Source organism: Centruroides sculpturatus, unplaced genomic scaffold, assembly GCF_000671375.1.
Source record: "Centruroides sculpturatus isolate CEXI.00-Female unplaced genomic scaffold, Cexi_2.0 scaffold1629, whole genome shotgun sequence".
In the NCBI taxonomy this organism is placed as follows: domain Eukaryota; kingdom Metazoa; phylum Arthropoda; class Arachnida; order Scorpiones; family Buthidae; genus Centruroides; species Centruroides sculpturatus.
Genome location: NW_019386002.1, coordinates 72,439 through 88,508, shown reverse-complemented (window position 1 = coordinate 88,508; position 16,070 = coordinate 72,439). Strand labels below are relative to the sequence as shown.

Genomic DNA, 16,070 nt, shown 5'->3' with positions numbered 1-16,070 from the left:
GCACAAAATGTATTACGACAGAGCCATAATCACAGATAAAACAATTTACCACAACAGACCAGACATCACACTCATTGACAAACACAATAAAATCACATACATTATAGACATAGCCATTCCAAACANACGACAGAGCCATAATCACAGATAAAACAATTTACCACAACAGACCAGACATCACACTCATTGACAAACACAATAAAATCACATACATTATAGACATAGCCATTATAGACACTCATAATGTACAAAACACATGCACTGAAAAAATTAGCAAGTACACAGAACTCGCCCAGGAACTAAGGCATCTGTAGAGGATGGATAGGGTGCTTATTGTACCTGTGTGGGGTATCTCTCCTGTACAGGTGTGATACCCCACACACTACACAAAAGCCTGGGAACATTACAATTGAACAGAAATACATACATAACACTACAGAAGGCCACTATATTGAATACATGCCATATTGTTAGGAAATTCCTGAATACAGACACTGACACATTTATTTAATTTTAGTTTTATTTTGGTTGCTATGCCTTGACTCTGGTCTGGCATAGTATACGGTGTGAAGCACCGGTCACAGATTCCAGATAGTGTAACGTTGAATTATTTTAAATAAATATTCTCAAACTATAAAATTAATTAAGTATTTTTTTTGTTTCAGGCAGCTTGCACAGTGATAAATTTAACATCTCAGAAAAATTTTGATGATTTGAAAGGTCTTATTGAACAGTCAGTAAGTTTTTTATATGCCATATTTCATTATTTTATTCAATTTAATTACTTTATTCAAATCTATAGTTTTTTTTAAAGAAAACATGCACATGAATGTTTTAGTAAATGAATTCTGCAATTAAATGAAAGTCCTCTTTTTACTATTTGATATTTATATAAAACTAGCTGCATGTGCCTGGCATTGCTCAGGATTTGAGAAGGTGGAGGATTGGTGAGGTTGAGTTGGGAGATGATAAAAACAATGGTCTTAGTAAGTAAAATGTACATTTATTGACTTGAGTATTTACAATAATTAAACTGCAAAACACAAAAAATTGCTCAAGCTAAAGTTAACATCGTGGTTTTTATCAGTATTTGGGGGAATGGAACTCCCACAGTATTTTTTCTAAGGTTTTGAAGAATGTTCACGCCAAATTTAGTGTGAATTGTTATCATTCTCTCTCAACTCAACCTCACCAATCTTCCACCCTCCCAAGTTTTTGGGGAATGCAATGCTGGGCACATGCAGCTAGTTTTATTTAAATTTACTATTGTTAAAAAATAAGGCAAAAATCAAGGAATAGTTTTAAAAAGTTAAATCACTATATGGGTAAGTGAGTGTCTGACTTGTTTTGTCCCTTAGACTTAACATTATACCTTTGCCACATCTCTAGTCCTGAATAATTGTGTTTTTACTAAATCTCTCTTCAGCAGGGACAAAAGCTTTAATCTGATACCTGAACTTTATTTTAGCCTCAGCTATTTACTCAAACTAAGTCAGACAAACTTAAACCCTGTTTCAATTAATACATAGATATTCAGTGATAATTTTTACTTAATATTTTCTGGATAATGAAACTAAGTAAAAAATGTTATTTAAAAATTGAATTCAGCAAACAGATTTCTATGCTGTATGTTGATTCTAGATAAGCTTCTGATTTCAAAATTTATAAGTCAATAGTCTAATGCTAATTGTCAAAATTATTCTGATGATATATATTTTATTATTAATACTAGATTGATGTAATATTTATAATACTGAAAATAATTCAACTTGGATTGTTTGTTTACTTTCACTTTATCTTTATAATATACAAATATTAATTTATATATACCAGGTATTTGGTAAAAAATGCACCATGGGAGTACCTTATGAAGTAAGAATTATGCACACTATAGCACAAAATAAAGGTTTTCTATCATTTTTTCCATATTATGTAGAAACGTTTGACTGTTGTACATTAATGTGTTGCAGATTTTTTTTTCTATTAACAATTGTTTCTCTTGTTGACAATATGGCAGATGTATCTGAAGTATGTTATGCAAACTGTGGAAAAAACAGAGCATTACAAAAAACTTTAAATAATTACATTTTATTTCGTGCTGCTTTGTTGAGATGAAGGAAAAATTGATGTAAAATGTTGGAAAAGCAACCAATTTACCAAAAAGTTAGTGATTAAAATAATCTGGAAAGTGTTGCTCAAAGAAAATGTTTTATTTGACCAAAACTACTTTGTTGAAGTGTGATAGTCCTTCCCTAAAATGGCTGAAAATGTGGCATCCAACTTAAAACACTCCAATCAATCTAGCCTCTTCAATCAATCTAACTTAAAACACTCCATCTAGCCTCTGTTTTTTCCATCTAGCTAATGTAATATACAGCAGCATACACAACATCTGCCATATTACTGGTGAGAAACAATTCCTAATAGAAAAAAAGATCTTTAAGGCATTAATGCTCAACAGTCAATACTTTTCATAATATTGAAAAAAATGACAGAAAATCCTGTTTTTTGCTATGGTGGATGGCACAATTCAGGTTATTGTTGTTTCGTCAGGCAATCCTATGGTACATATTTTACTGAATATCTGGTATAAAGATAACAATGTATATACAATTTTGATCCATGATTATAAAATTCTTATCTTTTGGAACAATAACTGTATTTCTTACTGAAAAAGAATGATAATTAGTTAAATGTTTTTAGGATTAAAAAGTTAGAATTGGAATTAACTTTCTACTGATTATAAGTATGTTTTATATTCATCAAAACATTTCATTTATACTAAAACCAAAAAGCTTCTAGACTTGTTTTTGAAGTATTTATATAGTAAACCCACAATAGCTGGGATTAATTGGTGGTGAAGATTGTCCATGTTTATGAAAGTCTGTAAACTTTTGTAAAGAGCATGATCAGCTCTATACAAAAGTTTACTGAGCTTTAGTAGTTTATACTGCTAAATTTATTATTTCAGGAAATGAGCTCGAAAAATTTTATGACGGTATAGGTAGACAGCAATGAAAACTTTAGTTACTCACTGACTATAGTAATATAACAAACAGTATCTCAAAGACTTCTGGATATCAAAAATACTCATTAATTATAAATTTATTTTAATTACTCATAAATTAAAACTAATTATAATGATTGAAAACAAGTAATTTTTCTGTTGTCAAGAAATTTTAAATTACTGTGCAGTTTTTCAAAAAATAAGTCTGATTTATGCAAAAACTGAGTTGGCAGCATCCAAGTTAGCATGGATTTACTGCATGTGCATTTCTTTCATATTTTCATTGACATATCTTAAATAAATAGTAGTATTTTAATTAGTTTTAATCTCGTTTGCAGAGGAAACTGTGATTAAATATTTTGTTAATAAATGTATTACTTGAATGAATTTTAAAATAAATTTAATTTAAAATTTTTTTAGTCTTTTCATAAAGTTACAGATGATATAATTAATCAAATGAAAGAAAAATCTGTTGAGAAGTTGATATTAAATCCTGAAGATATTCAAGTAGCAATTCCATATGAAGTTAAACTTTCTAGTATTGGAGGTAAATCATACATTTATTAAAACTTTAAAATTACACTGTACATATAAATTTTTAGAGATGTTTAAAATCTTTTGAAAGGGATAAAGAGAATTGTTTAAATTTCATAATACCATAATGTCCTGCCTATAATCTGTGGATTGTGTATTAAGAAACTTTCTAATTCTGCTGATGGTGTAGATTGCTGTGGATAATTTGCAACAATTTTTCTATATCATCAAAAGTTGCTTAAATTATTTTGGTTATGTTAAGAAATATTCTTGACATAACAGAGCATGAAGGAATTAAATATCATTTATATAATAACAAGAAAATTTACTTCGGAAATCTGTTTTATCAAATTTCTTGCACCAAAATAAAATAAAATGTAAAGTATTATCAAAAAATTTCCAAATAAGAAATCAATAAAATGACTGATTATGGGAAATCTAATCATAAAAGTATTATTTGAAAGATATAGTAGTATTCAAGACTTCAGTTATTGATTTCCTATCAGTTCTCTTGGTACACTGTGAGTACTGATACAAAATTGCATTAGAATATGTCATATAATATATATTATAATATGTTTAACCAATAATTATTGGAATAATTATTGGTTAAACATATTATAATATATATTAGCAACTCTATCTAATATACAGAGATAATTCCAATAGATAACTTATGAATTTGTAAGCTTTCAAACAATTACAGCTTACAAGAGTTAACATTGTTATCGAAGGGAATGACCTCTATATTGTTCTGTGCAAGAGATAATAATCATGAAATAGTATTATAACAATGAAAACAATTTTTCTGAAATTTTTGTTTTTTTGATTATCCAAAATGATTTCCAAAAAAATAAAAAAGACCTAGAATGTGTAATGTTGTAAAAACCATATAGTATAATACACAGAGACAAACTCTCCATATAAGTGGAAATTACTATCTCATCTGTTGCTTGTAGCACTGCAAAAGTAAGTCATATACATGTAACATTAGATATTTTGAGCAAGTTAATTTAATATTAAATGCAGAGTGCTTGATGTACCCAAAACACTAAAACAAATGAGTTTCTGGATTATCAAAAAGACCTCTGGTCCCTTCAAATTCAGATAATTGAGTTTCTACTGTATGTTAATTATTTGAACAAAATTCTTAATTATAAAATTCAACCAATTGTAATTTACCATTACTTTAGAATGAAAATATATTCAATTAATGTTAAACATAGAGTGGAACCCTGGTTAATGAATGCCCTGGTAAATGACCAAATTGATTAATGAACTTCTATTTTGCAAAAATTTTGTCTCGGATAATGAATTTAACAGTTTTTTGTGTCAAATTTGTAAGCTTGCTGACTTTTAGGAAGAATCAGTTAATCGCATGCCAGAGATGGTCTAGGATCCATTCATATGTTGGTGGTGGCAGAGGAAACAAAGATGACAAGTATTTTACAGTGAAAATCATTTATTAGAACGCGAAGATGCTTACATATTTGAGATAGTTGGAAATGGTTTATCTACAGTATTTTTTCCTGGCACTGAGGACCAGTGAGTGTATTGCTGGTCCTACGATAGTGCAAGCTGATCAGTCGTAGCCCTGGAGCAAATGAGATGGGTTCACTTGGTCACAGAAGCGATGGTAGGTGATGGAGCTACGGTGACTGAAGCGGTCTGCAAGACACAACACAAATTTTAGTGGGCACAACTTCAGGCTTAATCCAGATGAAGACAATACAGATAAATTTCTGTAGAATTTTTAAGAGAACTGCGTTTTGACCTTGAGATTTGGGGTTTTTATAGTATTGATATTTTTTCCTTGAATCTCACCTTTTGATTGGTCCTGCATCCCATTCCTCGCTGCCATCTATTTGACACCTGTTCGCTGAGTCCGATCAGAGATTGTTGATAAACCTATAAGCCTTGTGCTCATAATTTAGCCCGTTGTTTCTGCTATCTGTCATTTTGGAAAAAAATGGGGTGCCTCCCAATGAACATCTCAAGTGGTTAGAGGCGATGCACATCTTTAAATCCTCTATTGAAACTACGTGCATAAATTTTAAAGAGGAGATGATTTTGTTGATGGCCTGGCAAGAGTTGATACACAGCATGCTTTAGCCGCTCATTATATCTGAGCAGGCAGACTTGTCACACATGCGCGACATATAAATTTAAAAGAACCGTTCGAACTCAAGAACGAAGTTATTTGAAAAGCATTCGATAATTGAATTTTATGAGCTAAAACTGTAGGAACCTGATGAAGAGACCAGAAGGGATTTGAAAACGTTTGTTTTTGTACTTGTTAATCAATCGTACCACACCATAAATTGGTTCAGTGTATGTGATGGTCATTTTGGAACTTTAACGATCATATGCGATGTTCTTATCTTTCCCCTTTTCCAAAAATTTAACTTAGATTGACTGTTTATGAGCATGTTTTCCTATATTTTCATCAAAGAAAACCCATTTTACAAATAAAATTACGTAAATACCTGCTGCTGGAATGGATAAATTGTATTTGCATTAATTTCTATGGGAAAAATTACTTTGGTTGACGAAGTCACAAAATGGACTAAGTTCGTTAACCGAGGTTATATTGTATTTTAAAAAATTACTTGTTTAATGTCTCGTTAAATTTAACCAAATCTTTTGTTATTTCTTACTGAAAAATAATGAGTGGACACTATATCCAATCTTTAATTGTTTTTATTTATTTTTATCTAAATAAAATTTAGGCAAAAGAATTAAGATATTTATGGAGATTATACTCTACATTCAGAAAGAACAATGTTACGAGGTCTGTTCAAAAAGTATCGGACCTTTGGTCGGCAAAAATACATTTATTGATTTTGAGGTACAAAACCGTAATCCCCTTCAAAGTAGTCTCCTTGGTAGTGTATACACTTCTCCCAGCGTTCCTGCCATTGCTGGAAACACTGCTGGAACGCATCTTTTGAAATGGTTATCAGCCGGTCCGTCGCATTTCGCATGATGTCTTCTCTCGACTAAATTTGGGTTCCTTTTAGCGGCATTTTCAGCTTGAGAAATAGCCAAAGGTCACANCAATTGTGCAATAATGTGTAATATATTAATACTATCAACATATATATACAGTATATACAGTATTAATTAGAATTTTGTATGTTAAAAATATCTAATTATTTTTAGAAATGTTTATTCCATAATAAAATTAAGATATCTTTTTTCAGGTTTTGTAGAGATTATAGTAAAGGGGCTTTTCCAAGTTGGATTATTGCAAATTTGAAATTAAATATAAACAAATTAAATCTGTTTCCTTCTTGATCAACATTGTTGTAAATAATATGTATTTGTAATTTTATTAAAATTATTCAAATTGAATTTATTAAATAAATTAATATATTTACATTTAATATTAAATATATATACATGTTACAATAATTAACAACAAATTGTAAGAATTCCATACAACGAAATTAAATAATCATTTAGCCGTTAATGAGAAAATTGACTGTCTTCCATTGCCTCACCATTTTGAGATTATCTTCGAACATTTTTTTCCTTCGTGAAAATCAAAATTACAATGTTTAAATATGCAAAATGTGTTTGCGTTAGACGGCTCTGCTTTTACGAATTTAGAGGAAAAGGCTTCTAAATTACCTCCGAACTTTTCGAATAGAAATTTGTGACGTACTGTGGAAGACCTAAAAGTTAATTAAATATAATCACTGTCGTCATAATTGTTTCGAATATAATAATAATAACTCGAATATATAGAAAGAATACTCAAAATAAGGGAGATTTAAGGTACAATTCCATATTGTACCGAAATTGATAGACAGCATCGGTTTATGCGGATTTGCGGTTACAGGGAAGTAGATAGACATTTCAATGTTAACAAGTTCGGTTAATATGCAATACGAAGCATGTCGTGGTCCTCTGAATTCAATAAAAATTCTTATATTACGTCGTTTTATATAAAGCACAGACTTCCAACATCCCCGAAGTCATATGAGCTAAAGTGTCAACATAGCTCTGCGTGATAAGAGGCACGTTTTTTGACATTAACGTTAGCCATAACGCTTATGACGTCAACATTATCGTCATTCTTGGGGATGAAAGTATAATCCACTAAAGACATTCACTCCAATTCGAAAAATTTCTCTGGTCAGCGATAATAACCACAGGTTGCTAGACTCGTTTACTCGTTTTATAACGAGTAAAGCCTAAATTATTTTTAAAGTCGTCCAAACCCTACTACAAATATCTAAATATGCCACTTACAGCCCAATCATGCCCAGCTGTATTTTATGAGACGAAAGAAAAAGGATATTCTATGGATAAGGTGACACCCGAAAATGCGTTACTATAAAAGAATTATATTCTTTAAGAATTCTAATTTATGAATATTCTCATTTCAGAGAACAACTACTGTGACATAGACACATTATTTATTGCCCATAAATTTGATTCCATGATAGATCAAAGTAATGAAGGAGTAATTTTAGTTCTAGACATTAAAACAAAGTAAGAAATTATGAAATTTATCATTTCTTATATAATTCTTAATTTATATAATTTTTGTAACGGTAAATAAAATCACAAAAATCATTTGATTACTTTTTATTAAAATATAAATTGCATCGTGAATTATTACATAAGGCAATGATTATTAAATTTAATTGATTGTTGGGGAATTCAGAAATGTATTTTAAAAACATTGATTAATATCAACAGAAATTATCAAAAGGTAAAATCACACAAAAGAAACATGCACAAAAAATTAATTTCATTTTGTTCATGAAAATATTTAATAAGACATAATATTATCTGATGATCAAACTTTTATCATACTTTTGAGCTAATTTTTTTTAATGTTTCTTTTTTCACAAAAGAGAAAAGCTAATTTAAGATGAGAAAAACACAAAATAAAAGCAAATTATATGATTTTATAAGAAATGAAGCCTGAGATGTGATACAAAAATTTATCAAACTATAAACATTAAAATGCTGTCAATGTTAAAATTGGAATGAAATGTTAGTGTTATAGTTAACATTTCAATTTACATTTTAAATGCAATAATGGGAAATAATATTAAAATTTCTACTCTACATAATAATTAATTTGATTGAAATATTGACTTAATTTAATAGTTATTCTGTGATTTCATGTTAACAAGCCTGTTATTTAAATCTATTTTTATTAAACTTTTTCAAAACAAGAAGTTTCACACACAAAGATTTATTTATCTATTAAAGATGTAATGATCCGCGCATATCTACTCATATCTGTGCATCTGATGATAAGGGACACCTCATCATCAGATGTTTGTCATCTGTTATGAATTGTAACTTATCAAATTTATAGAGAGCTGTTAATGTGAGTAAATACAGTACAAATTGGAATTTGTATTGCATAAGCAAGTATAAAAGATGACTAGATATCTAAGATGGTAAAGATGCCATTCTGGGGGACAGGATGGAAACCAGGCAAGCAAAGAACACCAGAAATTTTTTAAGCAATTAATTTTGAATACAATGAGGTGGCTGAGTGGCCTCTCTTAGTGTCCACAGGACAAAACTAAGTATAAAAATTTCTTATTTGCTTCTTTTTCTGTAACAATTGTGCAATAATGTGTAATATATTAATACTATCAACATATATATACAGTATATACAGTATTAATTAGAATTTTGTATGTTAAAAATATCTAATTATTTNAACCACAGGTTGCTAGACTCGTTTACTCGTTTTATAACGAGTAAAGCCTAAATTATTTTTAAAGTCGTCCAAACCCTACTACAAATATCTAAATATGCCACTTACAGCCCAATCATGCCCAGCTGTATTTTATGAGACGAAAGAAAAAGGATATTCTATGGATAAGGTGACACCCGAAAATGCGTTACTATAAAAGAAAAGTCACATTTCGATGATAGGTTAACGTAGATTAACTCGTTTTAGATCAAGTGCCTCCATACTATAAGAAAACAATAGACCAAAAATAACTATAATCTGGTCAATAGGACTGCTTTTACTTCGAATTTCGAACTAACCGAATTTCTTAACGTAAATCTCTATATCCCCGACCAGGACAAATAGCAGTTACGAGCTAACGTGATTTCGAACTGTCCGAATTCGAATTAAAGAGAATTTCCTGTACCAAACCGCGAGTATGGAGCTTATACCGTTTAGTGATAGACTTCCTATGTGTACAGTCTTTTATACTGTACGTGCCGTTTTAGTAAAATTTCATTTTTCCGTTTTTTCATCCAGTTTGTATATTAAACACATTTGTGTATTGCAATTCAAACTCATAATTTGTTTAAAAAATGCTTATTTGAAATTTGTACATTTTTTTACGTTACTAAATGACTGTTACCAATAATATAGTAACAAATAATTAATAACGCTTATCTACATTTCTTGGAGGAATTTTAACAAGAGAGGATCTCTATTTATTAGCTGTGGCTTCATTGTCCCGTTTTGACATCAAGAAATTACGGTCATCCTATCATTTGAAAATCTTAATGAATGCTAAAATATTGAGTGGCGGTGTTGACACGACGTTTAATTTGCGAACTTTACACCATTGATTGAAATACAATTTACGATTAGTGAATTATTGGCTAAGTAATCTAACGGAAAATCACAAACTACCTGTGTCAATTACTTTTCCGTTAACAATATTGCAGATTTGATTTAAATCAGTACATTAACTCTAAAATAAGTACAAAATCAACGATATCGACAAAATTTTCGGACGAGAAGCTATGTAAAAATTAGTAAAAAAAAAGTAAAACGTGGTCATTCATTACATAATACTATGATCTGTTTAATTGAATCGTTCAGACAAAAACTAAACTTGCGCGGAATTTACTACATATGGTAAATTACTGTATTTAAATTCCGATAAGTATCGAATTATTTTTCCCCATGTGGTTCTTCTGAGAAAAAAACCAATAGAGGTAAATAGTCAGCTATTAGTTCATCGACAACTGTCTCCAGATTTGTTAGTGCATAATCTAACAAAGACGGAGGTTCCGGCCATCGTGGATTAGAAATCGAAATCTGCTATTTTGAAATTATTAATTAATAATTGAAAACTGGATCATTTCCTGAGCCTTAGTAGAATTATGTTTCAAGTCTATATTAAAGTAGCCAATTATAAATTGTTTTTGATTTACTTACATCTCAGTTATGGCTTGAAGAACAGATTAAAAATCCCAGCAACGAGTTGCTTAACTTTTCAGTCAACATTTGGTGGCGTTATCTCTTAAAAATATAAAAACTTTTAAAAATATAACTATTATAAAATGGCATAAAGCTTAAAGGTAGGGGTCGGTTTTATAAAAAAGTTGTAAATGCTAATAACAGGTAAAATCGAATACGGTCATTACGTTTGACCATACTCGAGATATGACACACGACCCCCTCTATCTCTCCACTCCCTTGATCTTTAATTTCCAAAACTTAACAGCATCAATCCTCCTTATAAACAAACCTCCCTGCAAAATTTCAGAAATTTTCGACAAAAAGCACAGAAATTATTAAGCTTCAAAGTGGATGAAAACATTGTGCCCCTCACACACTAGAGGTGGGAAATCAAGTTCCGCTGCTGGAAATGGAACTGTTATAAATACGCGTCCTACAAAAAAAAAAAAAAAATACTCATTGAACCGAAAATGTTAGACCACAAGGGGGGGCACAAGATGAGGCTATCGTTTTCATTATAGATGACACTACAATCGGGGAGAAATGAGATCAACTTCATTTTCATAAATGGAAACTCTTTTATTGTATATTCTGATCTACATCAAAAATATACAAACTTCTATCTAAAATATTTTTTCGAAAGATGCACATATCGGAAGTTATGAGCGTTTGAAATTTTATGCTGCTGCCAAACAGTATACGCGCGAATTTGGATATCTGTGAATTTGAGAAAGTAAGGTTTCATTGAGAAAGGAAGAAAAATGCTTTAAGATTTACTAGGACACTATTATTATTTGATGGAATCATTCTTTTTCTTCAAATAATGAACTGATACAAAAACTAGCACCACAGCGTGTTAAAGCCAGCCATTGAGCTTGCGATAATGAAAAGACGCTGTTCTTGATTTCAGAACTGCACGATTGATTCGAGTTAATTTTTGTAAAGAAATATAATTGTATCGTGGAATAATTTAAAGAATTATAATAATATTTAGTTTAAAAATAAGTTTAAAGTTAAAGTTAAATGTTATCAAAATGTCGAAATACAACAATGCTGTATAATGATCTGAAGAGGGTCCAGCTAGGTCTATTTGCTCGAAATGCATAATTGTAACATAAATCAATAAAAGAAATCTGTATGTCATCTGAGTTATGTCTGTCCCATTGAAATCGGTATTGATAAGGATCCTGCACAGCGTTTTACTTTAAAAAATTTTTATTTTTACATTTAAAAATTACCGATTCGGCAACTTAAAGTCTTTTTACGAAATAATATAAATTTTTTCGTCTACTAGTACGTATTTTCTATTGAGAGAATTCGGGTTCAGCAAGTTTTATTACGGGTTCAGCACGTTCAAAATAGAAGGTGGATGGTGAGTGACAAGAGCCGACATATCAGGACGGATCACCTCGAAAAATTTCCTGGAATTTTCAACTTGTCGAAATTCATTTCCGGGTTCCCTAAAGCGGTACGCTGACATCTTAACCGTTCGACCGACACTTTAACCTTTCTGCCATCCAGCCGCAGAAGTTTAAGGTAAAACGCACTTAGTGTCCAATAGCGACTCAGAAGTCTTTAGAGATGGCGCAGAATGGAAACAATATGCCTTACAAATGTTTAATTATCTGAGGTACCCGGCTTTAATCGGAAAAACTCCAGAACAAGAGTGCAGCTGTGCCCTGCGCACTCCCTAAATCCTCTCTTGTTGGTGTCGCATACCTCAAGGAGCATGTTCTGCCCAGTAGTAACAACGTGACAGTTAAACATTCCATTCCATTTCTTTCAGTCCATAAAATGTCCTTAAAGAGTTGTGGTTCGCCATTCATAACTTTAACGTCATATTACATCATTCAAATTGCTATGCGGCATGGGTGCTTGTCAAGGCGACGTAACATAATTTCTGATCTATTTTGTCTACTAAAGTCCATAACCTAATCCAGGGGTTGGCAAACTACGACCCGTCGCCTGTTTTCAATCAGGCCCGCGGGTTAATATTGTATTATATTTATATGGAAAAATTGCAACTAAATCAAATGGAGATGGCACGGCCAGTCTTATCTCAGATGGCACCATTGTCTTAAGGGTTATAGTGTTATCAAATTGCATTTGCTTTGAGTAGAAGTACAGTACCTATTAAAAAATATACCTATTCGAGTTTGTAACCTGACTCGCCGAACCTAATTTTTTTTACGATCTGGTTCTTTCCTTAAAAAGTTTGCCGACCCTTGACCTAATCTAATCCAACTGATGCCGGAAAAATCTCTTTTGCCCCTGTATAGTGTTTAAGTGGACGTTCTGTATGTATACAAAATTAAAAATTTAATTAGATTCTTGCTAATATCTGAAAATGTTAACGTTTTAATTTAACATAAGTTAATAGATAACATGAAATAATGAAAAAATTCTATAATTTTATAGAATTTAAATGAATTATATCTGTTCAAGTTTGCAAAGTATCGTAAATTATAGAAGCGATATAGAGCCGCATTTTTTATAATAATATTCCAAATTTTTCTTTAGTCATTTGTAGTTTTATCAAAATTTATTTTATTTTCACTACAAAAATCTTCTAAAAAATTAAAATACAATTACTAGCTGTCTTTAGTCCCATCAACTATAGGACTATACGAAGATATGCATTATTGTAACTTTGAAAGAATAGTCAGTTATATATAAACGATGATAAAATAGCCTTCTATACATCAAGGCTAAAATATTCTAATAAGGGCAAAATGGGCTTATGCCAATGTATATTTTGGTTAAAAGGAGAAAGAATTGAACATTTATTTATATTTCATAACAATACATTCGTATCTAATATAATTACACTTTAATCTAGTTAATTTAAACATGTGATAAAGATTTAAAAGTTAATGTAAAAATTTTTATTGCAGATATTTGAATGCTCGTCTTTACCGTCACACAAGAGAAACGTTTCGATTGACTCCATGATGAAAATTTTTAACAATTTTTGACGAAGTTTTATACATTTTTGATTTGTCATCAATCTGAGATATCATTTGATGAAAATGGACATCTTCTCCATTTTGTGAGTTTTGTGGATCTCTAAATCGATGAAGATTTGTTACAATAACAGTTAATATGATCACTGTATAAAACAAAACCACCACCTACGAGGGAGGAAAAAAATTGTATTTAAACTTATAAGACGAGAAATAAATCAAATTTCCATTTAAAAAAATACTTACAATAACGTAAATAACGGCTTCTGTCGTTTGTTCAGGAAATAAAACTTTAATTCTTTGAGAAAAGTCATCACTATTCGATACGAGTCGAAGAGCCGTTGATATAACTGTCACGTTGCATGATATCGGGACAGAATGACTGTAAAAACAATAATAATTTCTATTTTAAGCTATACCTTTAACAACTGTTTTAAATGGAAAAGAAAATATTCCATTTCTTACAATATATTGATAAAAATTATTATATAATTATTAAATTCTTGCTACTGTTAAAGCTCTCAAGTGTAGACGTAAATAATAATTCCAGTAATCTATTCCTACTTCATAAAAAAAAACATTTAAATTCAAATTGCCTATTTAACTTTGGATTTAAAAATAATTGTAACGGTATAAATGAGCAATTATAAAAGCTAAATTATAAAATAGTTTGTTTATTTTTTGCATTAATATACAGTACTTTATCAATATCTCAGTATATATTTAATAAATTTTTATTTGTTTTTATTCATTTTAATGCAAAACGAGTATGTGTGCTCGCAATTATAAATGCTAATTAACTAATGTTATATAAATATTTTATTGTATTTTAAAATGTTTTCTTCCATTTTAAATATTTATTAATTTTTAAAATAGAATATTTATTTATATAGGCCTATTATATATTCAAAGAATTATAAACTTTACTGTTCGGGTATCTGAAAACAGTTCATTTACAAAATATTCCATTAAACATAATAATGAGAATATTATATAATTAACTCACCTGAATAATTAAATTATTATTAATTATATTATGTTTGTTTTATATTATCTCTGCTAAAATTCTTTTATGATACTTAACGGTAAATAAAGTGTAATTTTCATGCTACGATTTAGATAAAAGATAATTAATTATTATATAATAATTATATATAATGGAATAAATTAAATTTGACTATTATATAATACAATAACTGTTTAGTTGATTATCAATAGAATGCATTTGTAATGATGTAGTTCTAGAGTTTAGAATGTACTTTCATCTAATTTTATTATAAATTAGTAATTAGATTAGATTGCGAATGGCCAAACAAGTTTAGTTGGAAAAATGAATTTTTTCATTTATTTTTAAATTCAATTTAATTAAAATTCATCCTCAATGGAAAAACTGGGGTAAATGAGGAAAGAGAAACGATTCCAATCAAAAGTATTCATAATAAATGAAGTTTGTATGTAAATGTGAGCGTTTGAAAGTCATTTAATTGGTGAAAACAATGAATTACGATGACAGATAGGAGAAAAATATAATCTGTTATGTTACGGGTTTATCTTCTGGATCTTTTCTCAGAATAATGTTTCTAAACACATAAAATAATATACACAGGAATTCAAAGGAAATCAATTATATCGATATATAAATTGTAATATAGTAATATATTGCATGCCCTTTATTAACTCATTAATTTATGTATTTTTAAAATAATTTTGCAAATAGAGAAATTTTCAGCAAACTTGTTGCATATATTCTTTAAATGTCTATGATGTAATTATTCAAATTAGTTACAAGAAATTAGTAGCATCTGACACTGATGTCTAGCTTACCTGTTGGAAAATGTAATATTCTACGAGGGTAGTCCCAGAAGTACCCGACCTAACAAAAAAGACACAAAAAATTTGGTAAAACATATCTTTATTTTTCGACATAGTCTTTTTTTAGCTCGATACACATTTTCCAGCAATGCACAATAGCTTCGATCCCCTGTTTATAGTGAGAACTGTCGAGCTACTCAAAATAGCCATCAACCGCAGACTCCACCTCTTCATTGTTGGCAAATCTTTTATCACCAAGCTATTTTTTTAAGTTTGAAAAGAGAAAATAATCCGAGGGGGCTAAATCAAGCGAATAGGGTGCATGAGGAAGCAATTTGAACCTTAACTCATTGATTTTGGCCATCGCAATAACGGATGTGTGAACTGGTGCGTTGTCTTGATGAAACAACACTTTCTTTTTCGCCAAATGTGGCCGGTTTTTCTTGATTTCATCACTCAAGCGCTGCAATAAGTTCGCATAATACTTGCCGTTGATTGCTTTTCCTGGGCGCATCCAAAAAAACTGACGCCATGACATTGCCAGCAGATGGAACTGTTTTCTCCT

The 16,070-nt window shown here is 30.1% G+C and overlaps 2 protein-coding genes across 2 annotated transcripts in view; one reads left to right on the top strand and one right to left on the bottom strand.

Moving 5' to 3' along the window:
* Positions 1-8,041, top strand: part of LOC111613055 — a 10,713-nt gene extending 2,672 nt beyond the window's left edge. The window contains exons 2-3 of the mRNA XM_023354352.1: positions 666-737; positions 7,936-8,041. Coding sequence (XP_023210120.1) covers positions 666-737; positions 7,936-7,956 — 93 coding nt within the window. The 3' untranslated portion in view covers positions 7,957-8,041. The remainder of the gene's footprint in view (positions 1-665; positions 738-7,935) is intronic.
* A 5,585-nt stretch (positions 8,042-13,626) lies between these two features.
* Positions 13,627-16,070, bottom strand: part of LOC111613058 (dual specificity protein phosphatase CDC14AB-like) — a 54,549-nt gene continuing 52,105 nt past the window's right edge. The window contains exons 9-10 of the mRNA XM_023354353.1: positions 13,940-14,075; positions 13,627-13,861 (exon numbers count right to left, since the gene is read on the bottom strand). Coding sequence (XP_023210121.1) covers positions 13,649-13,861; positions 13,940-14,075 — 349 coding nt within the window. The 3' untranslated portion in view covers positions 13,627-13,648. The remainder of the gene's footprint in view (positions 13,862-13,939; positions 14,076-16,070) is intronic.